At 41.5% G+C, this 25,959-nt stretch overlaps 1 protein-coding gene across 1 annotated transcript in view; it reads right to left on the bottom strand.

Annotated features, from left to right (window-relative positions):
• Nucleotides 1–255: 255 nt before the first annotated feature.
• The window catches only part of nalf1b (NALCN channel auxiliary factor 1b), a gene marked incomplete at both ends in the record, with an annotated part of 83,859 nt that continues 58,155 nt past the window's right edge, over nucleotides 256–25,959 (bottom strand). Inside the window, 2 exons of the mRNA XM_083908261.1 lie at nucleotides 256–557; nucleotides 2,775–2,946. Of these exons, the coding sequence (XP_083764387.1) occupies nucleotides 256–557; nucleotides 2,775–2,946 (474 nt within the window). The remainder of the gene's footprint in view (nucleotides 558–2,774; nucleotides 2,947–25,959) is intronic.

Here is a 25,959-nt window from a genome sequence, read left to right as displayed (position 1 = left end):
AGGCTGTGGCATTGTCCCCTTTTCCTAGCAAAGGGACTGGTTCAAGTCCCTTCATATGTCTGTTTGTGTTATTATTTATTTGTTTTGATTGATTCGTGTGTCTTGCGTCCCACATTTTTTCCATTTGCCAGAAAAAGCGTTGCAGAACGTCCACAGGCTCACCGCTCCTGTGGCTGTATTTTTCCCACATCCGCCGGGTTGCCATGGTGAGGGAAATCCCAACCCTAACACCCTCACCTCCTCCTGGCAGCTCCATCACTCCTCATTGGCAGGGCTCTCCTCCAGAGGTGTGATGGCAGGGAGGCCCAGTCCTGTCGCATTATGGGATGCAGTGAGGCTGGCAACAGTGTGTAGAAGAACAAGAACCAGCAGGCAGAGTTTGAGCCGGCTGTTACACAGTCTGCAGGCCGCCGAGGAGCTGAGGGAGGTTCGATGCTGGCACGGCGGGTGAGTTCTTTTCAGGGTTCCCCAGGATCGGTTGTCCACTTTCACGTCCCACCGCACATCACAGCACTCTGCTTCTGGGTCAACACCTGATGGGTGGTCCTCTAGTAGCCCTGATTTGGTGATGGAAATATGCACCATTAGCTCTCACGTTGTCACGCATATCATGTACATGCTTCCTGTCGTAGACTGTTCATTTTTACAACAAAAAACTATAGATTTCATTGAGCATCAACTGCTTAATAAGCATAATTACTCTTATATTGGAATTATATAATAAATTAAAGGTGCCATATGTAGGAATGTGGCCAAAAACAGTTACTACATTCAAATTCAAAATACCGAGGTCTTTTAGGTTTCCTTTTCTGATGTAACTGGCAATCCATGGTTGCTCGGTAGCTGAGACTCTACTGACTGCAATGATTGCACTGATTGGTAGACTGCAGTAGGTGGCACTACATGCCAAAACATGATTTCAAAACATAAACATGATTTGCAGTCTAAAAAAATATTTTTGTCTGTACTGTTGTTGTTGGTGAGTTCAGTTTGTTATATGAACATTATCCCTGAGTCTCTGTGACAAATTAGGAGGATTTTATGGCCAGTTGCTTTAGATTTATTACATAATGCACCTTTAACTACATACATTATCAATTCTTAAAAGTCAATGTTAACAGGATTCCAATCAGTTTTGTGTATATATATATATAATATGTATACAATTTTTTACTAAAATCTTTAAGTGCTGGTTAGACAAAACACTTTTTTTGTTCTTTGTCTCATGTGTCTCCACTTCTATTCTACCCTGCTTAGCTTCCAAAATTGCAATTAAAATGTCCAAAACAAAATTAAGAAACATTTTAAATACACATCATTGGAAAAGTCTTCCAAATTCACCTGTGCAACACTGTCTGTCACCATCTGGATGTAAACCTCACCTCAGCTGCATTTAGAGCAACAACACCACACAGTCAGCAGACTGACACTTACCACTGACATCATAAGCAAAGGGTGTTTGTGATGATCTGTGTATTCGCCGGTGTGAGGGAGTGAACTGCGAACACGTCCATGCCCACTCAGCACAGTTTGATTGTCAATAGCTTAACCGTGACAAGAGGAACCATGTAATTACAGAGAGTTCTATGTTTGCACAGTGAGTGACAAAACACTGTATGTACATTCATATAAGGCACAACATGAAGCACTGGAACAGCTACTGTCATCACACTCATTCACTGTTTTCAAGCAAATGTTGGATCATTCCTGCTGAAACCATCACTATGTCCAGACAAGAAACTGGTCAGACACTAACCTTAACCCTAAATTACTCAAATAAAACATCTGGTTGACACGCTCTTTAAATTAAATTAAATGAACACGGACACTGTTCTTATTTTATTTTTCTCTCCTATGGCCATAAATAATCTATACTTTCTTTGATCTGTATTCTAATGTTGAATGAGAATGTCACTGAACTGAGTTTTAATTTACAGTCAGAAAGTCAAATTGTTCCTGTTTGATTTGATTTAGAAATTTTTACATAGTTGGTTTTGGCTTTTTTAATGATTTGTTGATAGAAACAAAAATGGTATGGTAACAATTTAAATACTGTGCACTGTACTGTGCTTTCAAATTGTCAGCGTTACAACTATGAAAGACTGTGGCCTGATGCCCAACTTGACCAGCAGAGGGCAGCATCAACACGTTGTGTGAAGTGTGAGTCTTTGCATCATGCATTTCTCACATCTCGAGGAGAAACATCAACTCACGTGGTCACGTTGTGTAGGACTCGCTTCACGAGAACGTGGTCGTGCAAATATGTAGGACACAATATGAGACCCGTAACTGGTGCTAAGTGCTGACACTGAAATGCCAATTTCACTGACAACAGTCCCCCAGGGTGCTGTCCACTGCTCAGTAAAGACAGAACATACTGAGTTACGGTCAAAGTGTTCCACCATGCTGCTAGTGCTGTAACTAAGTGGCAACAATTAGCCTGGTTGTCATGGTGCATCACCCTGTTAGGCTGCTAATTAAAGAGAACATCCTGTAACTGTAAAGTGACAAGTGTTCACTGTGTGTCCATCAGCAGTTTTATATCTCTGAAGTATCATCGAGTAAGACTCTGTGCTCCCTGTTTGCCCATTAGGTGCAAAGTAACTTCGGCCAAGGGCAGCATCTACAACACACAGGGTGAGCAGCAGCGGAGGTTAGTACAGTTTGTTATTCATGGATCTGAGAGTCATGCTCGTTTATCAAAAAGTCAACAAGCATTCATTCGAAGACAAAACGTGATTTGCAAAGAGTGCGACATGGGTTTAACTTATTACCTGTGCATATAAAACTGGGGCTGCCTCCATGAATGAGATCATCATTGTCAGGCAGGACGAAGGGGCACCGCTGCTGCACCTCCAGGCAGTACTGACCGCAGGGGATTCGCTTGCTGCAGTGCATTTGGGTGGTCTGGAAGTACTGAGAACACAGCCAGGGCTTATAAACCATCTAGATAGGAGACAGACAGGTGAGGGCAGGGGAAAGAGAGAGGGAGAGAGAGGGAGGGCAGTGTACAAAGAGAATATCGATGAGTTAGTGAGCGCTGCCTTGGATGATACACATTCACTTATGCACACACTTAAATATACAGGCATCATCCGTGACCCCTACAGCTATTGATTCACACAGTACTGAGCAGATATCCTGGTGAGCCTGCTACTGTTTAATGGCTGTGGCTACTGTGTACAGTCATACCTAATCTCCTCTTCAGGGCAGCTGAACATTTACTGTTCACTGTGCCTGCCTCGATTCCTACTGTCGTCGGAAGCATTGACTTTTGCATTCAGTAAATACAAAAGCGTGGCAGGCATGAGAAGCGTTTAGCATCACAACTCTTTAAAGGTCCAGTGTGCAACACTTAGGAGGGTGTATTGGCAGAAATCAAATAGACATAGAGTATGTAAGTCTGTATACATGTATAATCACTTGAGAAACATATGGCTTGTTTGATGGTGACTACCATCTTGCTCTGACATGATTCGACAGCATCCTGAGTGGATGTGTTTGTGTTTTGAAGTGGAAGCTTCATTAAATTTAATGTATAAATCACCAAAGGAGATGGAAGAAACTGCAGAGAGAATGGATGAGGTTAGAGATTTGAGAGTGTTCACATCCTTTTTTTCCGGTCTGCAATGTCATCGTTAGATGGCGCTAATTTATTACTAGTGCTGGGCACGTTAACGGCGTTAATGGCGTTAACACATGGCACATTTCCAAGATGACTGACCGGAAAGAGATGCGTGCGACACCATGTTTAAAGTTCTCTAAAAGCATGTGTCAAACTCAAGGCCCGGGGGCCAGATGTGGCCCACCACGTCATTTTATGTGGCCCCGCGAGAGTTTAATTGGTCTTTATAATCTGTGTTAAAATAGGTCTATGCTGCTTTAAGGCGTGCGTTGACCATAAACTACATTTCCCACAATGCATGGCGATTGTGTTACCCGCAAAGTGACGGCATCCCGCCACTGGATCGGAGTGTATCATTGTATATGCATCATGTGACGAGTGAAAGTAATAAATACAGAAAGTTATTTAGCAATATGTTACAGAGTAGTAACCTTTATTTTACATTATCTTTGGTTACATTTGGTTACATTTATTCTGTATGACAGTTTCATCTGGCCCTTTGAGGGTAACCATTATGCTGATGTGGCCCTCAGTGAAAATGAGTTTGACACCCCTGCTCTAAAGTAACTCAAAACTTTTAAAAAAAATACACATACGCAGTATATATACGCAGGTTATTTGTAGCGCTGCTCTTTTCGTTTAATACAGAGCTAACAGAGCTAACTGTAAACGGTACCTGGACTCCGGTGCCGCGGCATGAAAAACTGTTACTTTAGAGACTCATTTTAACAATCGGAAGTCACATAAATATGACTATTTGGCACTAATTATTACACATTGGACCTTTGCAGTACCCGAGGACCTACAACTTGTTTAACAGCCTTTATAGAACTGAATACATTCAAATTCACATGGCTAAGAACTTGTTAATGAAATCTATAACATCGAAACAACAACAAACAAACAAAAACGTTTTTGTGCCAAAAAGGCACAGTTTTGTGTCTGTTTATATCACAGCCCCAACATAAGGATTGATCCTCAACAGAAGACGGTGTGTTCTGTGGTCATGTGTAACACGTATTCGCTGTATTTGGCCCCATTAGTGAGTCACTTTAAAACCTGCGTGGGAAAAGCCGACTCGGCCATGAAGAATAACAGCTATACTGTACTTGTAACATGCATGCATCACTGAAATTGAAACACATTTGGACGACCTATTAGAGACAAAATGACACAGCTTTATAAATACACAAGGATAAGTAGAAAACTTGTTTCAAGTCCAATTTTATTAACGTTGCTTTTACTGTAGTCAGTGGAGCAAACGTTTAATACATAAATGAAAAGACAGCCGATACTTCTGTTGTTGTTTGGTATGCAAGTGCATATTAAGGACCATTCATTCATTCATTCATTCATTCATTTATCTTCTACTGCTTTATCCTTGTTTTGCCTGTTAGGAATAACTTGTAATAAGGTAAATGATGCCTCTTTAAGTCAGGAAAATAAGGCATTAGTGTATGCTTTTCTTTCATTTCACACCTTACTGCACATGTAAAGAGGATGTGTTTGATTTCAATAAAAAAACAAAAAGTTACACTGCATTAAATGCATTATTCAGAACTGGAATGGCAGCAAATTACCCTCGGTGAAAATATTTAACCACGATCTTGAAAAGTACCTATTGTCTGGTGCTCAAATCGCCTTCGGGTCTGAATAATCTGTTGCTCCGCTGCATCGGAAATGTTGCACTGTTTATCATTGTGTTGTGATGAAAAAGATCTCTTCAAAAATAACACTGTTAATTCCTGGGTTGTGTCATAAGACGTGGATATTAGAGACGGTGAACGCATGACTAAACACAAACATGCACTGAGACTGAGGCTGTACAGTAAATTACTATGAGATCTAATAATTAGATTACCACCTGAAGATAGGGCTGGTTTCTAAGGACACAGCACACACACTCACTGCCTCTCTCTCTCTCACACACACATGCAAACACACACTGCTCATCTCGCAAAGCTGTTAGCACTACGTAAATGTCATAGAAAATGTGGTCACATGACTCTGTGTCACATCTTGCGTACACGTCTGTATGTTTGTGTGTGCGTGTGAATGTGATTGATATGTGAGAGAGTACACTTCTGTCTTCTTCATTTCTGGTGTTTAGATAACCGCTCATCCTGAAACTGACAGCGCGGGGCGATGAAGACACACGGGGCAAAATGCAGGCTTTTCTCTCATTAAGCAAAACACATCGCATTCCACTAAGATGCTGCTGGCAACGACTGTGATCTCGTGTCTGTGCTGGTGCCTATTAAACACTTCCCGATTCTCGCATGGAAAAAATTCAGGGTTTGCACAGTTGTTTGCAAAGAGGCTCTGATATAAAATCCCTCCAAAAAATCAAAAGCTGAATAATCAATAACATCACTACTGAAGAGATTATCGTTTTACACCAGCCGACGTTATCCGTAATTATTATACTCGCGGCGATTCAAAAGCTACATAATGTGAAGCCTTAGAAGACTCATGTATTCTCTGCGGGAAGAAATGGACCGACAGAACAACGAGGGAGCTGGTATACGTGATGTCAGTGGAGTCAGTGGAAGCTGACACATGAAGAGAAATGTTAAATGACATCATAAATCAAGTGAGAAGGAGGTTCATTTGTCCATAGACCCATTCAAATATAGTTGTTCTTGCAACCAGTGGAATCACCCCCCATAGTGGTTAGCACTCTTGCCTTTGCAGCAAGAAGACCTGGGTTCGCGACCCAGTCGGAACAAGCGTCTTTCTGCATGGAGTTTGCATGTTCTCCCCGTGTGTGCGTGGGCTCTCTCTGGGTTCTCCGGATTCCTCCCACAGTCCAAAAACATTCAGATTTGGGGGATATGGTCAATTGGACACTCTAAATTGACCATAGGTGTGAGTGGGAGTGAATGGTTGTCTCTATATGTGGCTCTGTGATGGGTTTGGCGAACTGTCCAGGGTGTACACCACCTATCGCCCTATGTCAGCTGAGATTGGCACAACACCCCCCCATAACCCTCATGTGGAAAGTGGTAGAAGATGGATGGAGTCACCCCCTGGTGAATACTCAGTATATTCTTACTTTCTGCTTTTATATAAGGTCAATGGCCTTGACTTGAGCCCAAAATGGCTCTGTACATTTTGTTTGCATCGACCACTCTTTCGGTAATACTTGTTTACAAGGACAAACAACTACAGTAAGTTAAATCTAGGTGACACCTAGCCCGTAAAACTAGAACAAAAAAGGGCAAACACCCCCCCCCCCCCCCCCCATGAGCCTGACATGGGGGGGGGGCTGTGGTGTGAAAACACCACAGCTCTTTTTGGCTGTCTGCCACACACTTGTGTCCTGCACACAGCGGCGAGCAGTGAAGCCCACTCCTGCTGCAGCACAGATCATTGCTCCCTCAGCCATCGCTCGACTGTAGACCCATGACTCCCAATTTATCATCATGCTGTCAAATCTCAGAGAGAGAGAGAGAGAGAGAGAACGTGGCGGCAATGAGAGAGACGGGGAGAGGACTGTCATGATGGAGATAGTGAGATGCACCCTCTTCCCCTCCATTTATATAACTTTCTCATATCTGGTGCATTCTTCCATGCCCTCGGGGAGAGAGTACAATACTGCTTTCTCCTCAATCACCAGGAAGTGTGTTAGAGGTCAGCCAGCTGGCTTTAAAAATTCTGTTTGCCTTTTGCTGTCACTTATCAGTTCCTTTTACACGTTTCGTATGATTTTTGCTGTTTTACTCACTTCATTGCATTATATGTCACATTGAGGCCGTGTCAAGAAGGTTCACAATACAGGCGTTGGGGTCACATACTCTGTTTGCCTTTAGTTTATTTATTTATCAGAGACGGGACACAATAATCAATTTCAGTGGTTATTGGGTCTCAGTCATCCATTCGTGTCAATCACTTTGCCTTTGCAGTTCTGTCCATCACTGCGATGCTATACTGTCAGCTCATGCAGATCTTTCAGATTAAGGACTTAAAGTAGACATATTATGCAAAATCAACTTTTGAATCATTTAAATCCTTATAATTGGGACTCTGGAGTTCCTATCAGTCGGCAAAGTGTGAAAAAGATGACTCACTCATGTTTTTGTGGTCCTCCTCAGTCTAAGTACAGGAGATAAAACACGGGATGTTGACTTCCGTGCTCATTGGGACGTCACAATGCGCTAAATTCCTAGAATTGTTATCTCGTGGAGCTCCGCTTTGTCCGTAAAACAGTGCTGGCGAGGGCACCATTATCCGAAAACCGGAAGTCTGCTCAAAAGTTCTATTCTTGGCTCCACAGTGCAGCACAGAGTTCTACACAAACTTCCATCCTCAGAGGATTTATCTGTCCAGTGGATACATGTTATATATGACGGCAATGTGCCTGCTAGAGCCTGCAAATAATCACTTTTCCAAATGCTAACTGCTTTTAGCTCCCAGTAGCCTACGTGGCTGATGTCATTTCCTGCCCCTTGAGTTTTTTTTTGTTTTTTTTTTCAAGGTGGACCATTAAGGTGGACCTAAAGAGATACTACTAAACAGAGCGTTCTGAACAGGGCTGTTTTGGCAGGGTGATTGAAAAGCATGTCACAGACATGTTCATTAGGACACCAGGGAACTAGGTTAACTTGGAGAAATAGGGTATAATAATGTCCCCTTTATGGTCCAATGTGTAACATTTAGCTGTAGCAGAAATTCAATGTACTTCCCAGGTATGTTTGGTTTTCATAGCCTTAGAGTCTTTAATTTTGGCAAATGAATTGCTTTGTAAATGGCACCATGTTGTGCTGCCATGTTTCTACAGCAGCCTGAAGCAGACAAACCAGTCAAATCATGTGTTTTGATGAATTTTATGGCAAAAACTTACTATGAAAAGGAAAAAGAGCATTTTCTGTTTAAATCTGTAGTCCCACCATAAGATGTCACTTCTCTTTACAAACCAGACCTTTAAGGGAAGGAAGGTTTTTTCATTCATTTTAGATATATCACTACTAATACAACATTTCAGTAATAAAGGTATCAAGGAAAGTTGAGATATAGTGCAAGAAAGCACACTATTGTAGTTCTATACAAATAAAACTGGTCTATTCCTAGATCTTTTCTACGTCAGAAGTTTGTACATAATGTTAATATTGGAGTTTGTTAACGACTGACATCTGCTCAAATGCTGGAGTGTCCTTGAGAAAGACGTCGGGTTCCTAACTGCTCCCCGTGTCTGTATGCAGAGAAAACATATAAAAGAATGAATGTATGCAAATGTAAAAGAACAGGTGCAATGTAAAATAAACGTCCTCATTAGTATGAAAAATGCTTGTACGCGGGGACTTCTACGTTCAACTGTGGGCTGTACATTCTGTGCTCAAATCTCACTTCCCAAAGCATGTGCGTCAGCTCAGCACCAGTTTACCGAGAAACGGGGTATTTAGAGGTGAAATGACTGTAAATAAAGTAAATGGAAAAAAAAACAGAATGGAGAGGAACAGATGCAAATGTGTTAGACTGAGCGTGGATTTAAAGTTGCTGGGTGAAATATGAAGAACGCATAAAAAAATGAGCAGCTGGAAGCGTCTCCAGTTTACTGCTAATCTGGAAATCGAATCGACTGTCAGGTGTCACAAAAATCAGGAGCTGAACTTGGTTGTTGAAACCACAGCTGTCAAAAGGAGATGAAACTTTGCTTTCGAGTGAGCCAATTTTAGAGCTTCAACTGACACACTCTACAGTGAAAATGCTCAATATTTGTGTTAAACCCGACTCTCATTGCTACTCTTCTGGTGATCAACAGAGTTGAGACTCAGCTGTGTCCCGGACTGGATTATTTCATTACAATAGGCTATTAAGGTTGTAATTGATGAAAGGCCTTATTCTGCCCTGTGGTATTGGTTTTAAGTAGCCCCAGATGGCCCTTCCTTGTCAGTGCCTCATCTTTAATGCTTTATCTAGACTTGTGGCTGTGGCTAAACTGCTGACAGAGACCTACTCAATCATTGCGACTCATTCTCCTTCAGCATGCAGTGCATTACAACAGTGAACAGAGACACTCTGACTGACACATAAACGCATCCAACATCTCACGAGCCACCTTGTCAATTAACTAACGCAGCCATTCACTGCTCCCCTGCATTAAGGCAATGCTCTTTACTTTTATCCTCTTTTCCGCTCTGTGTATTTAAACAATCCTTGGCGACCAGGACAAGTGTAAAGCACAATAGCCTGGTATTAGCGTGCCTTAAAGTTGCGTGAGACGGGGGCAATGGGATTAAAACATCAGAGGCCAACATTGACAACTAAGACATGCACAGGTGTTTTCTTAATGATCAAAAAGATGAATGTATGTCCTGCTGTTATGATGAAACACATTGATAACATGAAAGAAACAGATGAAAATATAATAACCATGGTCACAGTGCCACCATAAAGACTGTGAAAATTATAACGTATTAATGCAGAAGTGGAAATGATCCGTTTTGACAGATTGACGGTATGAGGAGGGTGGAATAGAGTGGTGGTGTTCTTTAACAGCGGGCGAGTGGAAATGGTTCATGTCTGAAACTGATTAACGGCTGATCCCCAAAGTGTGCACCCTTTGTTGCCAAAGCAGTTATTGCAGAGGGTGGATTGTGGTACCTGCAAAGCGACGGAAAAGAAGTGTGGTGAGAGTGTGTGTGCCTGATATTCCTTATGTTGTGGAGACTGTGTGTGATGGTGGTCAGTCAGTATGTTTACAAGCACAGTTTAATCGCGCTAAGGTCGTAGTACGACTGAGACGGGCAACAGGACAACTCGCCGAGTCCGAAAATCGATTTATTGGCTGTATATACGTCTGACTCTACCTCCTCAGATGGCCCTGTATCTCTCTACAAGCTAGTGCATATTGAATCAGTTTCCTGTTGAGCTCTAGGTCACAGAACAACAAACAGAGAGCGATGAGATGGACCGCGCTGTGGTTCTGTATGTTTCGTACCTGCTGTACATGTTAATTGTCATACAAATTAGATGGGGCATGTCTCTTGTGGCGTGCTGTGTTGTCCGCAGACAGACGCCACCGCCACCGAATGATTTCCGTTAACAGTACTGCAGTTTATTTTACACCATCTACATCTATCGCCAAGTTCAACGCTAGTCTGACTAAGCCTATAAATGCAGGTGTACTCAGACTATGAATCACATCATCCAGGTCCGACCAAGACTAGCTCAACTTCAGTCAGACTAACATGTTTTTGACTTTAAGGGTGCTTTCACACCACTAGTTCGATTATTTGCTCCGCACCAGGCAATACAATCGTTATTATGTAACATATGACTCCAGTGTGGTCCGCTTTCACACCAGCAAACAAACCAAAATTGGCACGATTGACGTTTCATCAATGTGTATATATCTTCCGGTAGAAAAGCGCCACTTTTACAGTTTTTTACTCACTATGGAGCAACATGTTCGCACATTGCTACTTGCTCTGACCTTCGTTTATTACATTCTCTGTATTGGCCATTTTTGGCAAAATATCCAATTCGTGAATGAGTCGCGGCTGCGTCTGGAGAACAATCAGCTGATGCACTGGAGTCGGCGAAGACGTATATCGCGTCATTTCAGGCAGAGGAGACGCGCTATTTTCATGAATGTGACGAAGATTGCTCCAAAGACCTACAAGGTAGGCTATGTCCATGGCATTTATTGCGGAATATGGTTTGGACCCGAGTTCGCGTTCTCACCAGACGGACCGCACCAGAGTCTGACATTTGGTGCGGAGCCAAGCGGACCGTGACCACCTCTTTTTAGCGGTCTCGGTCCGCTTGATTTGGTGCGGACCCGAGTGCGATTGATGCTTTCACACCAACGAAAACGAAACGGGCTAGAGTTTTTTGTTCGAATGGATCGTTTGCTGCGCACCAACTGCTGTTGGTGTGAAAGCGCCCTAAGAAAACAAAAAGATTGTCTTAGTCCGACTAAATTTGGACTTTAAACATGCATGTAAACAGACTGAATGAGTCACTCTGTCACAACGGGCTTAGTTAAGTTTTTTTTTTATCCAAGGCTTTAATCTCACTAACATAATAAACTGCAGTTGTATTATGACCAAAGTTTATATTTCACTTCGAACATGTACACATCCAACCAGTCAGAATGCATGTTGATTGATTTCTCCGAGAATGCAGTTCTTTAGTGTAAAATGTGAGTCAGCGTTGAGTTAATGGCATCAGTTGCTAGTTTCAAGTCTTCTCCAATAGCACATGTTGTCCAGAGGCTTGAAAATGTTCGATCTGATACTAATGGGTGGACACTTGGGTCAAATAGAAGGTTTACTAAAAGCTATTATGTTATCTTTTGTTAATCCCTGCAGCCAGTGCAGCAGTAGCAGCAGTAGGAGTAGTAGCAGCAGCAATGCCTCTTGGGAGTTCCACTACAATGGGTTAAGGGAAAGCAAAGGTTACACTAAAGATAATCTGATACACATTCACATTTGCCAATAAACCAATGTTCACATCGAACAGCGAAGTCGGTGAATATTGAAGACAAATGAAAGCACCGGTCCCTGTGAGGAACGTTAACAAATACTTAATGAAGTATCATTGACAGCAAATTCCATGCTAACTTATGCAGATGGAATACAATTGACTGTGATGTATATACGTGCATGTGTGTGTGTACTGTACAGTAAATGAATGCATGCATGTATATTCACTAGCCTGGAGGCAGCACCTGGCAAACATGCAAAGTGTGTCAACAGCACTGACACAGAGAGAATGCAACGTTACTAATGAGCGAAACAACAGGACAGACATGAAATAAACATGCAGGTTTAGCCAAGGTGGTTAGAGGAGCCCATGAGAACGCAGTAATGAAACAAAAGAATGAGCGAGACATGGCACAATACATTGATTGGAACTGAAGTGAAGCAGAAAGCACTCATTCAACTCCCTGAGAGGCATCTATTCAATTACATAAATGTTACATTTGAATGACTATAGACACACAAGGCTCAGTTTCTAAATAATGACACACCGGCTATTTTTCGGGGATGCATTTAAAAAAAAATCAGCAAAAATCAGCAAACACAGACACACACGAACCATCAAAACATAAACTACACTGCATATCATAGTAAATAAGAGGTCAATCCGTCAAAAGAAATTATTATTGACCCTTAACAGATCTGTGCCGCAGGCAAATTGCTGTGGGACTAATACTCAACTCCTTATATGGACATCCTGGGGTAGAATATCTTCAGGCTTTCCAAAATGCATTTTTTTGTCTTCTTATATGTGCAGAACACATAGACCTTGGCTGCTAATATTGAGAAATCGAGCTATAAATTCGTCCGATTGATTTCAAACTTGGCAGGTGTCTTGCTACAGGCACGAGTAAGTAGAGTGCCATGTTGTTTGGATGAAGTAATGCAAAAGATAGCATTAAATATATTGGTTAAAGAAGCACACACAGGCTTTAGCTGCTCTACTGTAGCCACTCACCCTCTCACTCACACAGCACTGTGAGTGAAACAAGGCGCGGTGAAGCTGAGGCAGGTAATTCCTTATGCCTGATGTAGTATATTTGCATATCTAAATTTCTATCAATTGAATGTGTTTTATTAAAATTAACAATCACCACTTACAAATATAATTGGACATACATTCAGCCATTAAGGGGTTAAGTGAGATTTAGTACCCGGTGAAGAAGAGAGAAAGACATGAGTGGCAGTTGAACCTTAAATCCACCAACCCTGAATTGTGTCCTAGCACAAAGTTCACCAGCCTCTTATGCCAGGCCACAATTCAGTGTATGTGTGCATGTCGAATAGCAAAAACAATGCTGCAGTATAGGATGACATGAAAAATTTATGAATGAAAGGTACGGTCATCGCAGTGTGTGAATTAATCATGAAAAATCATGAAAATGTATTTCATCTACACTGGTGGTGTTGACAAGCTCTAACCATGTGTCAAGTGGTGATGTGCTGCAGTGCCGACGCATTCAGGTCCTCCTGTCAGAATGTCAGAGCAGTTGATAAAATAATCAAGTGAAACATTATGCGCCCCCCCCCCCTCCGCTATCTGTAAAACTATTGACAGGCACACATCAAGCCGCAAACAAAGTCATATATTACTCAATTTGTACTTTTAAAACCACTGATGTTTTATGTGGCTGATGATGGAGTGAGTCATTTATAAAGTGGTGTCATCATATCGACGAAGTGAAGTCCACGCAGGGCCAAGCAGGAAGAGGAAGTAGCAGATAACAAATGATATGATATCTCACACTACAGTTAACAGACAGCAGTAAAAGAGGGAAAGCAAGATTTTAACATACAGCACTGCTTGTACTATTTAAGTGCTGTGCTATTTATATTGCATAATAACAATAAAGAATCTTGAATCTTTAAAGCCAATGTAAGTGTGCTACTGATGTCTGTCTTACTCTAATTGACTGATCACAAATGTTTACACAAACCAATAAGCCATAAACTGTAGAATCATGCTGAAACATCATCCACACCTCAAAGCTGTACTCGATGACACTTCTACCTGCTGTGCTTCCAGGGTTTCAGACAGGAGACGAGAGGAAAAACTCTCAGAGAGAGTGATGGAGTGAGAGGTGTGACAATGAGGAATTATGAACAAGGGGATGGTGATGGATAAAAAAGGAATAGGCCATTTGAGGCACATCCATGCAGACAAAACACTTGCCATAAAACTCATTTTGTTAATAAATCAAGGTTATCGGGATGTAATTCACTGACACTGTCATGCTGAAACTCCCACTGCCAAAGATAAGTATCAGCGACATGAGAGTTGAATTGACACACATCGATTGCACTTATATGTTAGGATGGCTCCATAGCTCTTTGTCTTACCCCGAAACTGATCACAACCTATCATTTCCACAGTATTTTTCTTCTACATATTTTAAACTATAAAGCTGTTGACGACACATTAGTGCTGCTGCACAAACACCTAACCATAACCAGCCATTTCGAAAACATGTTGCTCTAACTGTGCAACAAATATTCTGCTAAGCAGCCCACAGCACGACTCAATTAAAATGATGTTGCTGCTTTTTATTTAGATCTTAGCAGTCTGTGCTATAGTGAGGAAGGATGTTAAGGTTTCTGATACTGCGCCAGTGAGTTTGACCAGTATATCACACAGATACTGAGTAATCGCATCAGCTCATCCATACGTTGTCTATGCGTGTGCTTGCCTTGTATCTACAGCCCGGTTATCTGCAAGCTTTCTCCATTTCCAGCCATTGCAAATCTGCATGTAATCTCTGCAACAGACAATGTTTCCCCACAACTGCACAGCAACATTATCAGCATAACATGTTGATATTACTGTCAAAGATTACTAACAAAAAGTGGGACTATATTATAGTGTCACTTTTTGTGTATTTGGTATCTCTCCTGCCACCCCTGAACCCACCTCACCTCACACTGCATCCGCTCCTTTGGCTCCCGCTGCAGTGTGTGTGTGTGTGTGTGTGTGTGTGTGTGTGTACTGCAGCATTCGGATGAAAAATTGCCCTGAAGTGGGGGTTGGCACAAGGTTGCCAGCAGAGACATGACAGATACACACACTCACCTTCAGACACACACTGTACTTGCTCCCTTTCGAGCTTTAAGCTTTTTTTCCACATACTTATGGGCATCACTCTATAAAGCAAGTTGTATCTGTGTGTCTGTCTGTCTTTCTGTGACAGGCATATCTCACTGACTGTTAAGCCCAATTTATACTCCTGCGTAAAGTGCTCTACGTAGGTTACGCTTAGCCTGTCAGAGAGCCTCTGTGTCGTCTCCGACTGCACAAAATATTTTTTAAGTGTCCGTCACTCCGTCAAGGGACAACGGAGACGGCACAAGCTGCGATTGATCCTCAGGACAGGCTGAGCTAAGCTGCTCTGTGCCGGCTCACAGTGCACACCGAGCGTCCACAGAGGCGGAGATGATCACCGCCGACAACGTTGCTGCCAAACTATAAATACGTCATATCTTATCACACACACCACCTGTTTAGACTCTAAATGGACAATTTCTTGCCTCAAATTATCTTAAAACTGCGTTCCGTGACACAGAAAAGTGAGAAACGGCCACTGTTTCAACAACAGTCTTTCTCTCTCGGACGCCATTGCTTACTGTAGCCAAAAGCACAACAACCTTGCGCAGCGACCCCTACTGATCGGGCGGGAAATTGCAGCGCGTATCCGTCCACGACGCAGAAGTATGAAGGTTTGAGGGGTGTCTGTGGTTACGCAGTCGAATAACGTATTACGCAGTCGGAGAAGTATAATGTGGCCTTTAGTCAGATCGCCCTTAGACTTTGGATATGGGTTGAGCATGGCCCCGATGGTGTGCATCCTTGATTGCACATTTTTTGGAGTAATTTTAATTATCGCTGATTTATCATGCTGCACTTTCGCTGATTTATCACGCTACACCAGGCAGGCAGTGGCTCATCAGCAGCAGCTGTGCTGTCTGGAGCTGGGAGGTGAGGGTGAAGAGGCTGTCCTCACGGTGGGTGAGATTTTCACACGGTTCACCGCAGAACATGGTGTTATACTGAAACGACAAAGTCGGTGTCCATTCACCAATACGCGAGCACATGTTTATTTTGCATTAGCATGCTGTTACTTTACGGCTAACTTGGCGAACCTGTTTCCAAAGGTTATCTAGCGAGGCTACGATTAGCATTAGTGTAGGGATAACTTAATACAAACACTGTGCAACCTCATTAGGCACAAGGCAAATGTTTTCATTTTCGATTAGTATTAGCGTAGCAAGATGTTGTGACTGTCAGCCACGCCAGAGGTGTTTGCATTATGTTAGCCTCTACGTTCCTTATCATGCTTTACCATAACTGAAAAATCTTCTTCAGCTCCCACTATAGGAATACATACTTCCTACGGGGACCGCACTAGTGTAAGTGAATGAGAGAAGAAGATAGAGACATTAAAAAAAATGGATGCGTGGTGTTAGCATGGCTTGCAGTAAAAACCTATTATCAAAGCTTTGTCCTCCCATGGTTTCACTGACCCAGCCCGGCCAGCTGTATCAGACCTCTTAATGGAGGGTAGAGCTATAGAATTGCGCCCGTGTTCTAAATGGGTCTCACAGTTTTCGGTTTAATCCTCTATTGTTTTCCAGTCACATCGATTATTTGCTCATTTTGTGTGTGTGTGTGTGTCTCGTAGAGCTCGCATTTTATGTAAAAAAATATGAACATACATACATACAACTGTCCCTTTAATAACTTCTACCAGATGTTTTGCATAGACATGAAAGATCAAGTCAAAGAAAAAAGAAGGGGAGGGGATCTTCAAAGAAACTGAAACTTATCTCAGGATTTAGTTTGGGGAATCAAAGCTTTTTCCAAATCAGATGGATTTAATTTTTTTTTTAGTTATAATCTAGTGCTTGGGTAAGAAGAAGAAAACAACAGATGGACATGTAAAGGTTAAATATCCTGGTAATAGAAAAGTTTGCAAACAAGATGCAAATCAGTACGGTGTTTTGCAAAATATGTTTATAGACTATACTTAAGTAATGTAAATCTGTATTTCATTTTCCTGTAGGTGTGTTTAATTATGAAAAGCAGGTTGTTTATAGTTATATATATTCACATGGGATGAGAAAGTTAAGTTAAGTCTACCCACTCCTTTTTGAATATGTTAAAAGTTGTTATATTGTTATTAGATAAAAATATATTTATTTATATACTATATTAGATTTTTGTTTTTCATATATACATATATATATATATATATATATATATATATATATATATATATATATATATATATATAGTTTTAATTCTTCACATTCTTCTTAAATGTGTTCCAAATAAACGTTCATTCATAAATGAACATATAAGGAGGAGAATCTGTAGCGCCATCAGTCACTATGGTCATGTAACAGAAAGAGTTAGAGGTAAATGCAGCACAATAGAGACAATCAAGTATGTTTTTAATAAGATAAAATACATAATGCACTGATGTTGCGATGTTAATCTGCAAAAAGAGGTTTTGCCATGGGCTGTATGTACAGTCTCTAGGTACACAGTAAAAAAAAGAAATCAGAACTAACAACTGTTTAATTATCAGATAAGAATCCAACAGAATTGACTATTGATAATGGAGATCTTGTCCGGACTGGTCCACACACACACACACACACACACACACACACACACACACACACACACACACACACACACACACACACACAGAGAGAGAGAGAGACTGCGCTGAGGTGACTACTGACAAGGTATTTTATTACCTTATTAAATCAGACACTAAATTTACAATGTATTAGGTCATTATTTGAAGGCAGATTAAATCAATTAAAAGACATCTGCTATAAATAGATATTTTGTAATTTGAGTGATGTTTTTTGTAATATTTGTTAAAGTTAGATTTTGGAAAGATTTGACCAAAGGCATTTTCTTTATGAACTATATTCATTTTGTAAACATTAAAACAGCCAGTGGTGAAATAATATGGAGATAAATGTTGTTGCTTGAGGTGATATATTTACTGTAACAATGACTCAGTTAAAATGGTGAATTGAAAACATTTCAATAAAATAGGAGTGTTAGCACGAATTAGCCGTATTAAGTGTTTTGAATAAGAAATCCCTTTACATGATTATACAGTCTTCAATTCTCATCAGTAGTTATGACTGATATAAAAAGACATTAGTTAAGTGCAAGGTAACTTGCCTCAGATTGTTAAAACTAATTGCTTACACTTTTATGCTCAATTTGACAGGGTTTTCGACCACATCTCACCGGATTAAATATCAGCTGAACAGTGTGTCAATCACTGTGACATCTTTACCACGCATTGATGTGATGCATCCATGCATTTGAGACTACACGGCCATTATTGTACACATGTAAGACAATGAAATCAATGGAAAGTCTCCATAAAACATCACGTTGCAAACTCTGCCGACCAACCATGAAGGGTAAAAAGGGTAATTCACTGAATATATGGGGGTTGTGTCATGGCTATGGATTAACACATGATTTATCCGATCTATATTGTTGCATCATGCTTAGGACAGACAGGAGGTGCTGTTGAGGTGGGTCGATGATGACGCCTTAAAAGCAGCTTCTTATTAAAGGGGGTTGTTAACTTGCTAAGGATGAAACAGAAACGTAAGATTGAAAGAGTTTATCAAAGACCTGACATTGACTCACAATCTATTCATACGTTTTACACTGTCAGATACTGTACATTTGGCCGGCCAGTCTTCCATCAATTCATGTACCAGAAATGCTTTTCCTAGATTAACCAGGTCATATTACTTTCTAAACGGATGCTAATAGAACGTGTGGGACAACAGAGACTGCAAGAGCTGCAATTGGTCCTCAGGACGGGCCGAGCTAAGCTGCTCTGTGCCGGCTCACAGTGCGCACCGAGCATCCACAGGCGCGGAGCTGATCACCGCCGACAACGTCGCTGCCAAACTATAAATACGTCAAACCTCAAATTATCTTAAAACTGCATTCCGTGACACAGAAAAGTGAGAAACGGCCACTGTTTCAACAACAACAGTCTTTCTCTCTCGGACGCCATTGCTCACTGTAGCCAAAAGCACAACAACCTTGCGCAGCGCCCTCCTACTGATCGGGCGGGAAATTGCATCGCGTATCCGTCCACGACGCAGAAGTATGAAGGCTCGAGTGGTCTCCGTGGTTACGCAGTCGGATAACGCATTACGAGAACATTTTAACTGACTGAATCTCGATTAAAGTTCTCCTTCTCCTTCTGTGCTCTCTGATGTTATCTCTTTATCACAAATAAAGACAGGGAACTGGGCCAGAATTTGGCTAGTGTTTGAAATGCAGGAGAGGGGGAAAAAAAACTGCAAAGGAATGTCAGAATCTGATGGGGTCACATTGTCTGGGCCAAACCTGAGACATAGTCTCTTTGCTGCTCCCAATTAGATTGAAAACTACAGGCAGAAAGTCGGAGACTAATGCATTCAAACCAGGCCATATCCCACCTCTGTGCTCGTCAGAGACAGAGCAGGAAGTGGGAGAGCAGAAGAGAAACACGGAGACGCAAACATTAGAACACGAGAAAGGAGAGACCGAAGATAAATTGGTCAGCCCTCCCCCTCCCCCTCCCCCTCCCCCTGCCTCTCTCTCAGGACTGCTGTGCGAGACTGCAGAAGGATTCTGATGTTCTCATTTATGTCTTAATGATTGGGTTAGTATGCAGCTTGTGCTCTGCAATGCTGTGCTTAGACAGAAAGCAAGATCACAGAAGCACACAAGCATATATGGGTGTGCTCACACACACACACACACACACACACACTGCAAGATGAAGGGATTAACACAGAGATGAAATGCATGCAGCGGCACATACACAGATATACAGTGAGGCCCCAAAGTCTGGAACCACTAGTGAAGATCATACGTATTAGCATAATTTTCATTTGTGTCAAAAGTGATGCCAAATTCTGTTTACATTCAAACACCAGCATAACAATTAGAGTGAAAAGTTGACTCTTCAAAGACTGCGTACACGTGTTTCAGATTATTAAGCATATGAGCCAGTTCTCATCATCATGAAGTGAATTTTGTAAGCCGTGTTCCGATTTAGAGGAAAATATGATAATGCATACAGCATGTGAGTGGACACCAGTGTGATTGACAGTTGGTGTCGTCCAATAGGAGCCTGGTTTGCAGGTGACACACCAAACCACAATTCTGGATGCTTCACAATGGGAGTCCTGATTCTTATGATCATGAACGGATGCCTTCATGTAGCAGTCTTCTTGCAATGTTTTTAGGTGTTTTGGGTGTTATTATTAGTGGCATGATGCCATTTCTTGGACAGGATGGAGTAATGGTAAATGGTCTCTTTTTATATAGCACTTTCTATTCTTGATGACCACTCAAAGCCGCATTTTTTAAAAATCATCTTATCTTTCATACACATTTACACGCTGCCGGCACAGAAACGTGGGATTGTCAAGTGTCTTGCCCAAGGACACATAGACTAGCGGAGTCAGTTTGGTTTTACATTTAGTTAAATATATTGACTGACCTAAGAACAGTGTGTGGCGTCTTGGATATTTCTTGTTAATTTTTCAGATTATTTAAAAATGATGGCGCTTTTCCACCATACCGTTCCAGCACGGCTCGCCTCATGTCGGCTCAACTCAACCAATGTTCTTTTTTGCTTTTCCATGAGGGGTAGCACCTGGTACCTGCTTTGGCGAGGTTCCAAGTCGGCTGAGCCGTTACTAAATGTTATGTCGACAGACTTTCGACCATTGATAGGCAAAGTGTCGTCACCAGAAGAGTCATGAGAGAAATGTTCGACAAATAAATGAAATCGAAAAATGCTGAACTGTAGATCAGTTAAAAAGACTTAGAAATCCCAAAAAAGTGAATTCATAAAAAAATCACAATATTTAACAGAGAATAGAGTATATTTTGCTACAGCAGTGTTGAAAACACCATATTTTAGCATTTAAATATTTTGAATAAACTGATTCTAATGATGCAATACTTCAAAAACAACTGTCACTAGTTTGTGTGTGTCATGTAAAAAAGCACATCATAGCAGTTTCATGCTTCCTTGATGTGGCGACCCCATCCGTGTTGAGGAGGCTCTAGTTATAGTAATGGAAAACAATGTGATCTGATCCCAAACCGAGTAGAGCTGAGCTGAGCCATGCCAGAACTGTATAGTGGAAAAGCGCCAGTAGAGATTCTTCAGTGTGAGCTCAGATTTAGTCTTTATTGAAACCACAAAGATTACACTGAATATCCAAAGCACTTCCATTCATGTGCATTTGCTCAACATTGTTTCATGAAACAGTTAGCATGTTGCAGCATGCTATTCTTAAATGTACCATTACTGAGGGGAAAGCCTGGCTGGACCGAGATTGTAATCGTTTGCCTGAGGCCAAATGAGAAAATAGAGGGAGGCAGAGGAAGAGAGATGGTGCTTGTACTGGCATGTCATGTCATCACGGGCGCTTAATGCTAGGATGAGCATCATTTTAGCAAACACCTGTATCATTTCAATATTTTATTAAGGCCAATTACTCGCTTGTTTATTTATTAATACGATTGCAGCCTCCAGTAGAAGCTGCAGCAGCCTGTATCACAGAGAAATGATGGTTGGTGCAAGCAGAGGACGGCAGAATAGAGCAGCAGCCCCCACACTGCTGCTGCTGGCCCACTGCAGGGAGATGGATCCAGTTTACACTGAATTATAATGATAGCTTGGTGAGTATTATCATGATTATGAGTGAAGCATTGAAGGTCCTTGATGATTGTGCACACCAAATGCAAACCCATGCGTATCCATGCAAACATGAATGTGTGAACAGTTCTGCTCAGAGTCATAAAAATACTCTTTTAGAATTATACACGTGAAATGATTGTTAGTTAAAAAACCCTCCCCCAGATAGCGATCGTGCAATCAGTAACAGTAGCAACTTACGTGTCTATTTTTATATGCGTTTGTGCAATGTTGTCTGTTTTTTAAATCACAACAAAAACCCAGCATCTCACCTATAAATATGTATTAGTTGATGTAATGATGTATATATGTATACAGTATGTATTGTTGATGCATTGACTTTGCCCACACAATTACCAACAGGTGTGGGATTCAACAGGCATAGAGGTATTTATTATAATACAAAATGTTCTTTTCCAAAGTACTTTTCAAGATTCTGAGGCTAAAAAAAAGGTATACAATCTTCAGTAGACAGTATCACGAGAACAATTGCTCATTCTTGAGTTTTATTCAACAGGTTATTAAAATACTAACATCAGGTCTGAGTTCCTCTCACCACTCGAGGCAATATTTCATGACTCACTTTTAAACTACTTCCTTTTTTTTATTTTTTTATTTTTTTAAAGGTGTCTTTGCAGGATTGAGAGTCAGTGCTGGTGCTGGAGTAGTGATTCTTTCTTTGAATGGACCTTTACTAGTTGTTGGAGCTCTTTCTCTCTCTGTCTCTCTCTGTCCTGTGATTGTTGTATGAAGGGCCAGATTTTACAAAAGCAGAAGCAGAAGTTAAAGGAGATGCAGGAGTGTTATTCTCTCTTTCTTGGCAGTTCCTCTACATTTTGCTGGAAGGTCGTAATGTATTTATCTGTAATTGCAAAAAAAAACACATTAAGTGCTTAACAACTGTACATTAGTACTTGATAACTATTTATAACACAATTCCAAAATCTTACAGATGCTTTTTTCCACAATTCTGGAAGATGTTTTGACGTGTACATGCACTACAAATTCAATAACCTATGCTTGTGAATGTGGACCATATGTTCAGACCAAGTGATGACAGGTCCATTAATCTTTGCTATATACTGTATCTCATTACAACCGACTGTGTAGGTACACAGTAGTGTTCCATTCCCTGCTGGCTTATTACAACTCAAGGGCCCACTCGAACCACCTTGTCTGCAATCCCTTATCATCAATCTACACCATAGTATAACATATAACAGAATACATTCTATGCTCACGTTTAACAGTTCATGACAGAAAAACAGAGATAGGGAGTGAGGGTGGCAGAGACGGGTGCATTAACATGTGTTCTTTTAAGACCCACTTCCTCACATCCAATATTTAGCCTAACAGGAACATGGCTGTGTTTCCACTGGGCTTTGATGACAAAATGGACCATCTAATATAGTGTCATTGGGCAGATGAGCGCTTGCCTCAGGGCTCTGCTCACCACTGCTTAGAGGAGTTGATATATGAGATGATGAGAGGGGAGCAGGAGGGAGCAGAGCAGTTTTGGGGGCAGCAGCACTTTCCCATAATAGCAACACTGCAATACCTGAAAAATCCATGATCACTATGCTGTGTGTTTAGCACAGCTGCACAGGTGTAGCAGGGTTTTATAGAAACAGGTTGGGCGGAGCATGTGCGTATTCCCCTGTGGTCAGGCTTGCCATAATCCTGTGATTTTCCACTCTGTTGCTTTCATTGTGAGGAGGAGAGAACACAGGAACTCTTGCTGCGCTCTGCTCCACTTCCAAACTCACTCCACGTAACAAAGGCTAATAGTGCACTTCAGCCTCATCATGTATATGTGTCCTCTTCAGCATTAATCACTAGTCACCCACTCACAGAGGCCTGGCTTAATGAGGAACGTTCTCACCAAACGTCTGCCGTGATGAAAGTACAATGCTCCAACAGATAACCCATATCTCACTTCAATAATTGCTAGCTTATATCTCCTTGCAGTTCGTGGGGTTCTCAGCTGGATGTCAAAGTTCAGGGGCCTTTCACGTAAATCTTGTAAGAAGTGAGGTTATAGTGCCGACCTATAGAGGGATCACAACTCTGGTCAGATGAACAAATTCAGTTCAAAGTTGCATTTTCCTTTAAAGGACATATTGTATCTGGTGATATTCTTATTATCAATTAATATGTTAATATAGTAAAATGACCACAATCAACAATACACTTCAATGCAAAAAAAATTGACGAAATGTATATTTGTCTATCCGGTAACACTTTACACACTCTTGAAAACCTAGCTCTTCCAAGAGCATCTTCTGTCCGAGCACCTACCCTACCCTCTACCCCCTCCCCTGCATCTCCTTCTGCGCTGACTACTTCTACGTAGCTTATTCCTCTTTTGTAAGTCGTGTTGGATAAAAGCCTATGCTAAATGTTTAAATGGAAATGTATAAGTGGAATGTATGAATGAATGATAAATGAAACATATACAATAGAAGTTGCGAAGACTTGCAGTGGAATAATGGCCACAGGAGAACATTTTGATGTCATATTAAAAAAAAAAAAAAAGCAACCTTCAACTATTCAGATATAAAAAGCACATGCAGGGCACTGTATTCATACACCCCGGCTGTAATCATCTGACTGCAGCCAATTAATCACGCTCCACTTTTACACCAAGGCAGTCCATTTTATATGAGACTCTTTCCTCTCTCGTTTCTTGCACCAACACCAAAGCTGCCTCACACCACTGCTGCTGCTTGCACAGTTTTGTTGCCACCACCCCAGCCCGCGCCAGAGTCTAACAGGCTCAAAAGTTTCAATTATTTTTATACTAATCCAATGTCTTGCTTAGGTTGCGATAGCTCAGTGGTATAGTCCACAGTCCTTGGTGTGGCAAGCTGGGGTACAAATCCCGGTCAGGGCAAGGTCAGCTAATACCTAGTGTGGACCCCGAGGCAAGGCCCTTAATGCTACTTGCCTTTCAGTGTCCGGATATATCGGTTGCGTCAGGAAGTGCATCTGGTGTAAAAAAAAAAAAAAAAATCTCTGCCAAACAAAATTTGTTTGCACCAGATAATGTGCGGGTGATCCGATGTGGCGAGCAGCCGGAAGTCTTACACACACACACCGTCTTGCTTAGGTTGACTCCTGTATAGGGGATCCCCTGCATCATGCTTCTAGTTTGGCTTAGCAGGAAGCTTAGCCAATCCAGGAAGCCTATAAACAAAAATGTGCTCGCCACATCAAAATATCTGTAATTCTAATGAGCTTATCCTTGAGTGAAAGTGGTATTTGTGCCATATGTAATGTAATTCCCTTAAGTTATTCCACAAAAACGCAACAGACACAGAAACCTTTACCTTTAACCAGAACACAAAAATGCTATTATGTAATCTGTTTATCAGTCAAAGTGAGCATTTGTGTCATATTTGAAGCGATTCCTTGGTGGCATTACCGAGAAATTCCATCGATACACTCATCTCATTCTTATTCAGGAGTAAAGTAAGGGCACACTCATTAAGAATTACAGAGAAAAGGCTGGTAAATACAAACCATCCATCCATCCATCATCTACCGCTTTATCCTCCACCAGAGGGTCGCGGGGGGCCCTCTGCCTATCTCAGCTGACATAGTGCGATAGGCGGGGTACACTCTGGACAGTTCACCAGTCCATCACAGAGCCACACATAGAGACAAACAACCATTCACTCACACTCTCACACCTACGGTCAATTTAGAGTGACCAATTCACGTAAATACTAGAGCTGGTTGAGTCATGATTCAACTGACTCTTTAACCCGTGCCTTTAAATTAACCCATGAGTCGTGAGTCACTAGCATCATTAACCCGGATCAGTTGAGTCATACTACAACTTCATTTAAACACGTCGCCACACACAAACATCTTGCAACATTAGCTACTAGTCTTAGCCATCTTAGCTGTCAAAAGTTGTAAACTTACAATTTCGACGGCAACCACAACTCCACATGTCAACTCAAGTCCAAGATAGGAACCTGCAGAGCCATAAACAGAGCCGCGACTCGCGCTAATCAGCCGGTTACGTTGTCATGAGTGGATCTGTAGAACTTCCGGCAGAGCTGGAAACAGCGCTGAGTCATGACTCGTC

The sequence above is a fragment of the Microchirus variegatus genome (assembly GCF_963457635.1).
Source record: "Microchirus variegatus genome assembly, chromosome: 22".
NCBI lineage: Eukaryota > Metazoa > Chordata > Actinopteri > Pleuronectiformes > Soleidae > Microchirus > Microchirus variegatus.
This window is presented reverse-complemented; position numbering and strand designations above follow the sequence as displayed.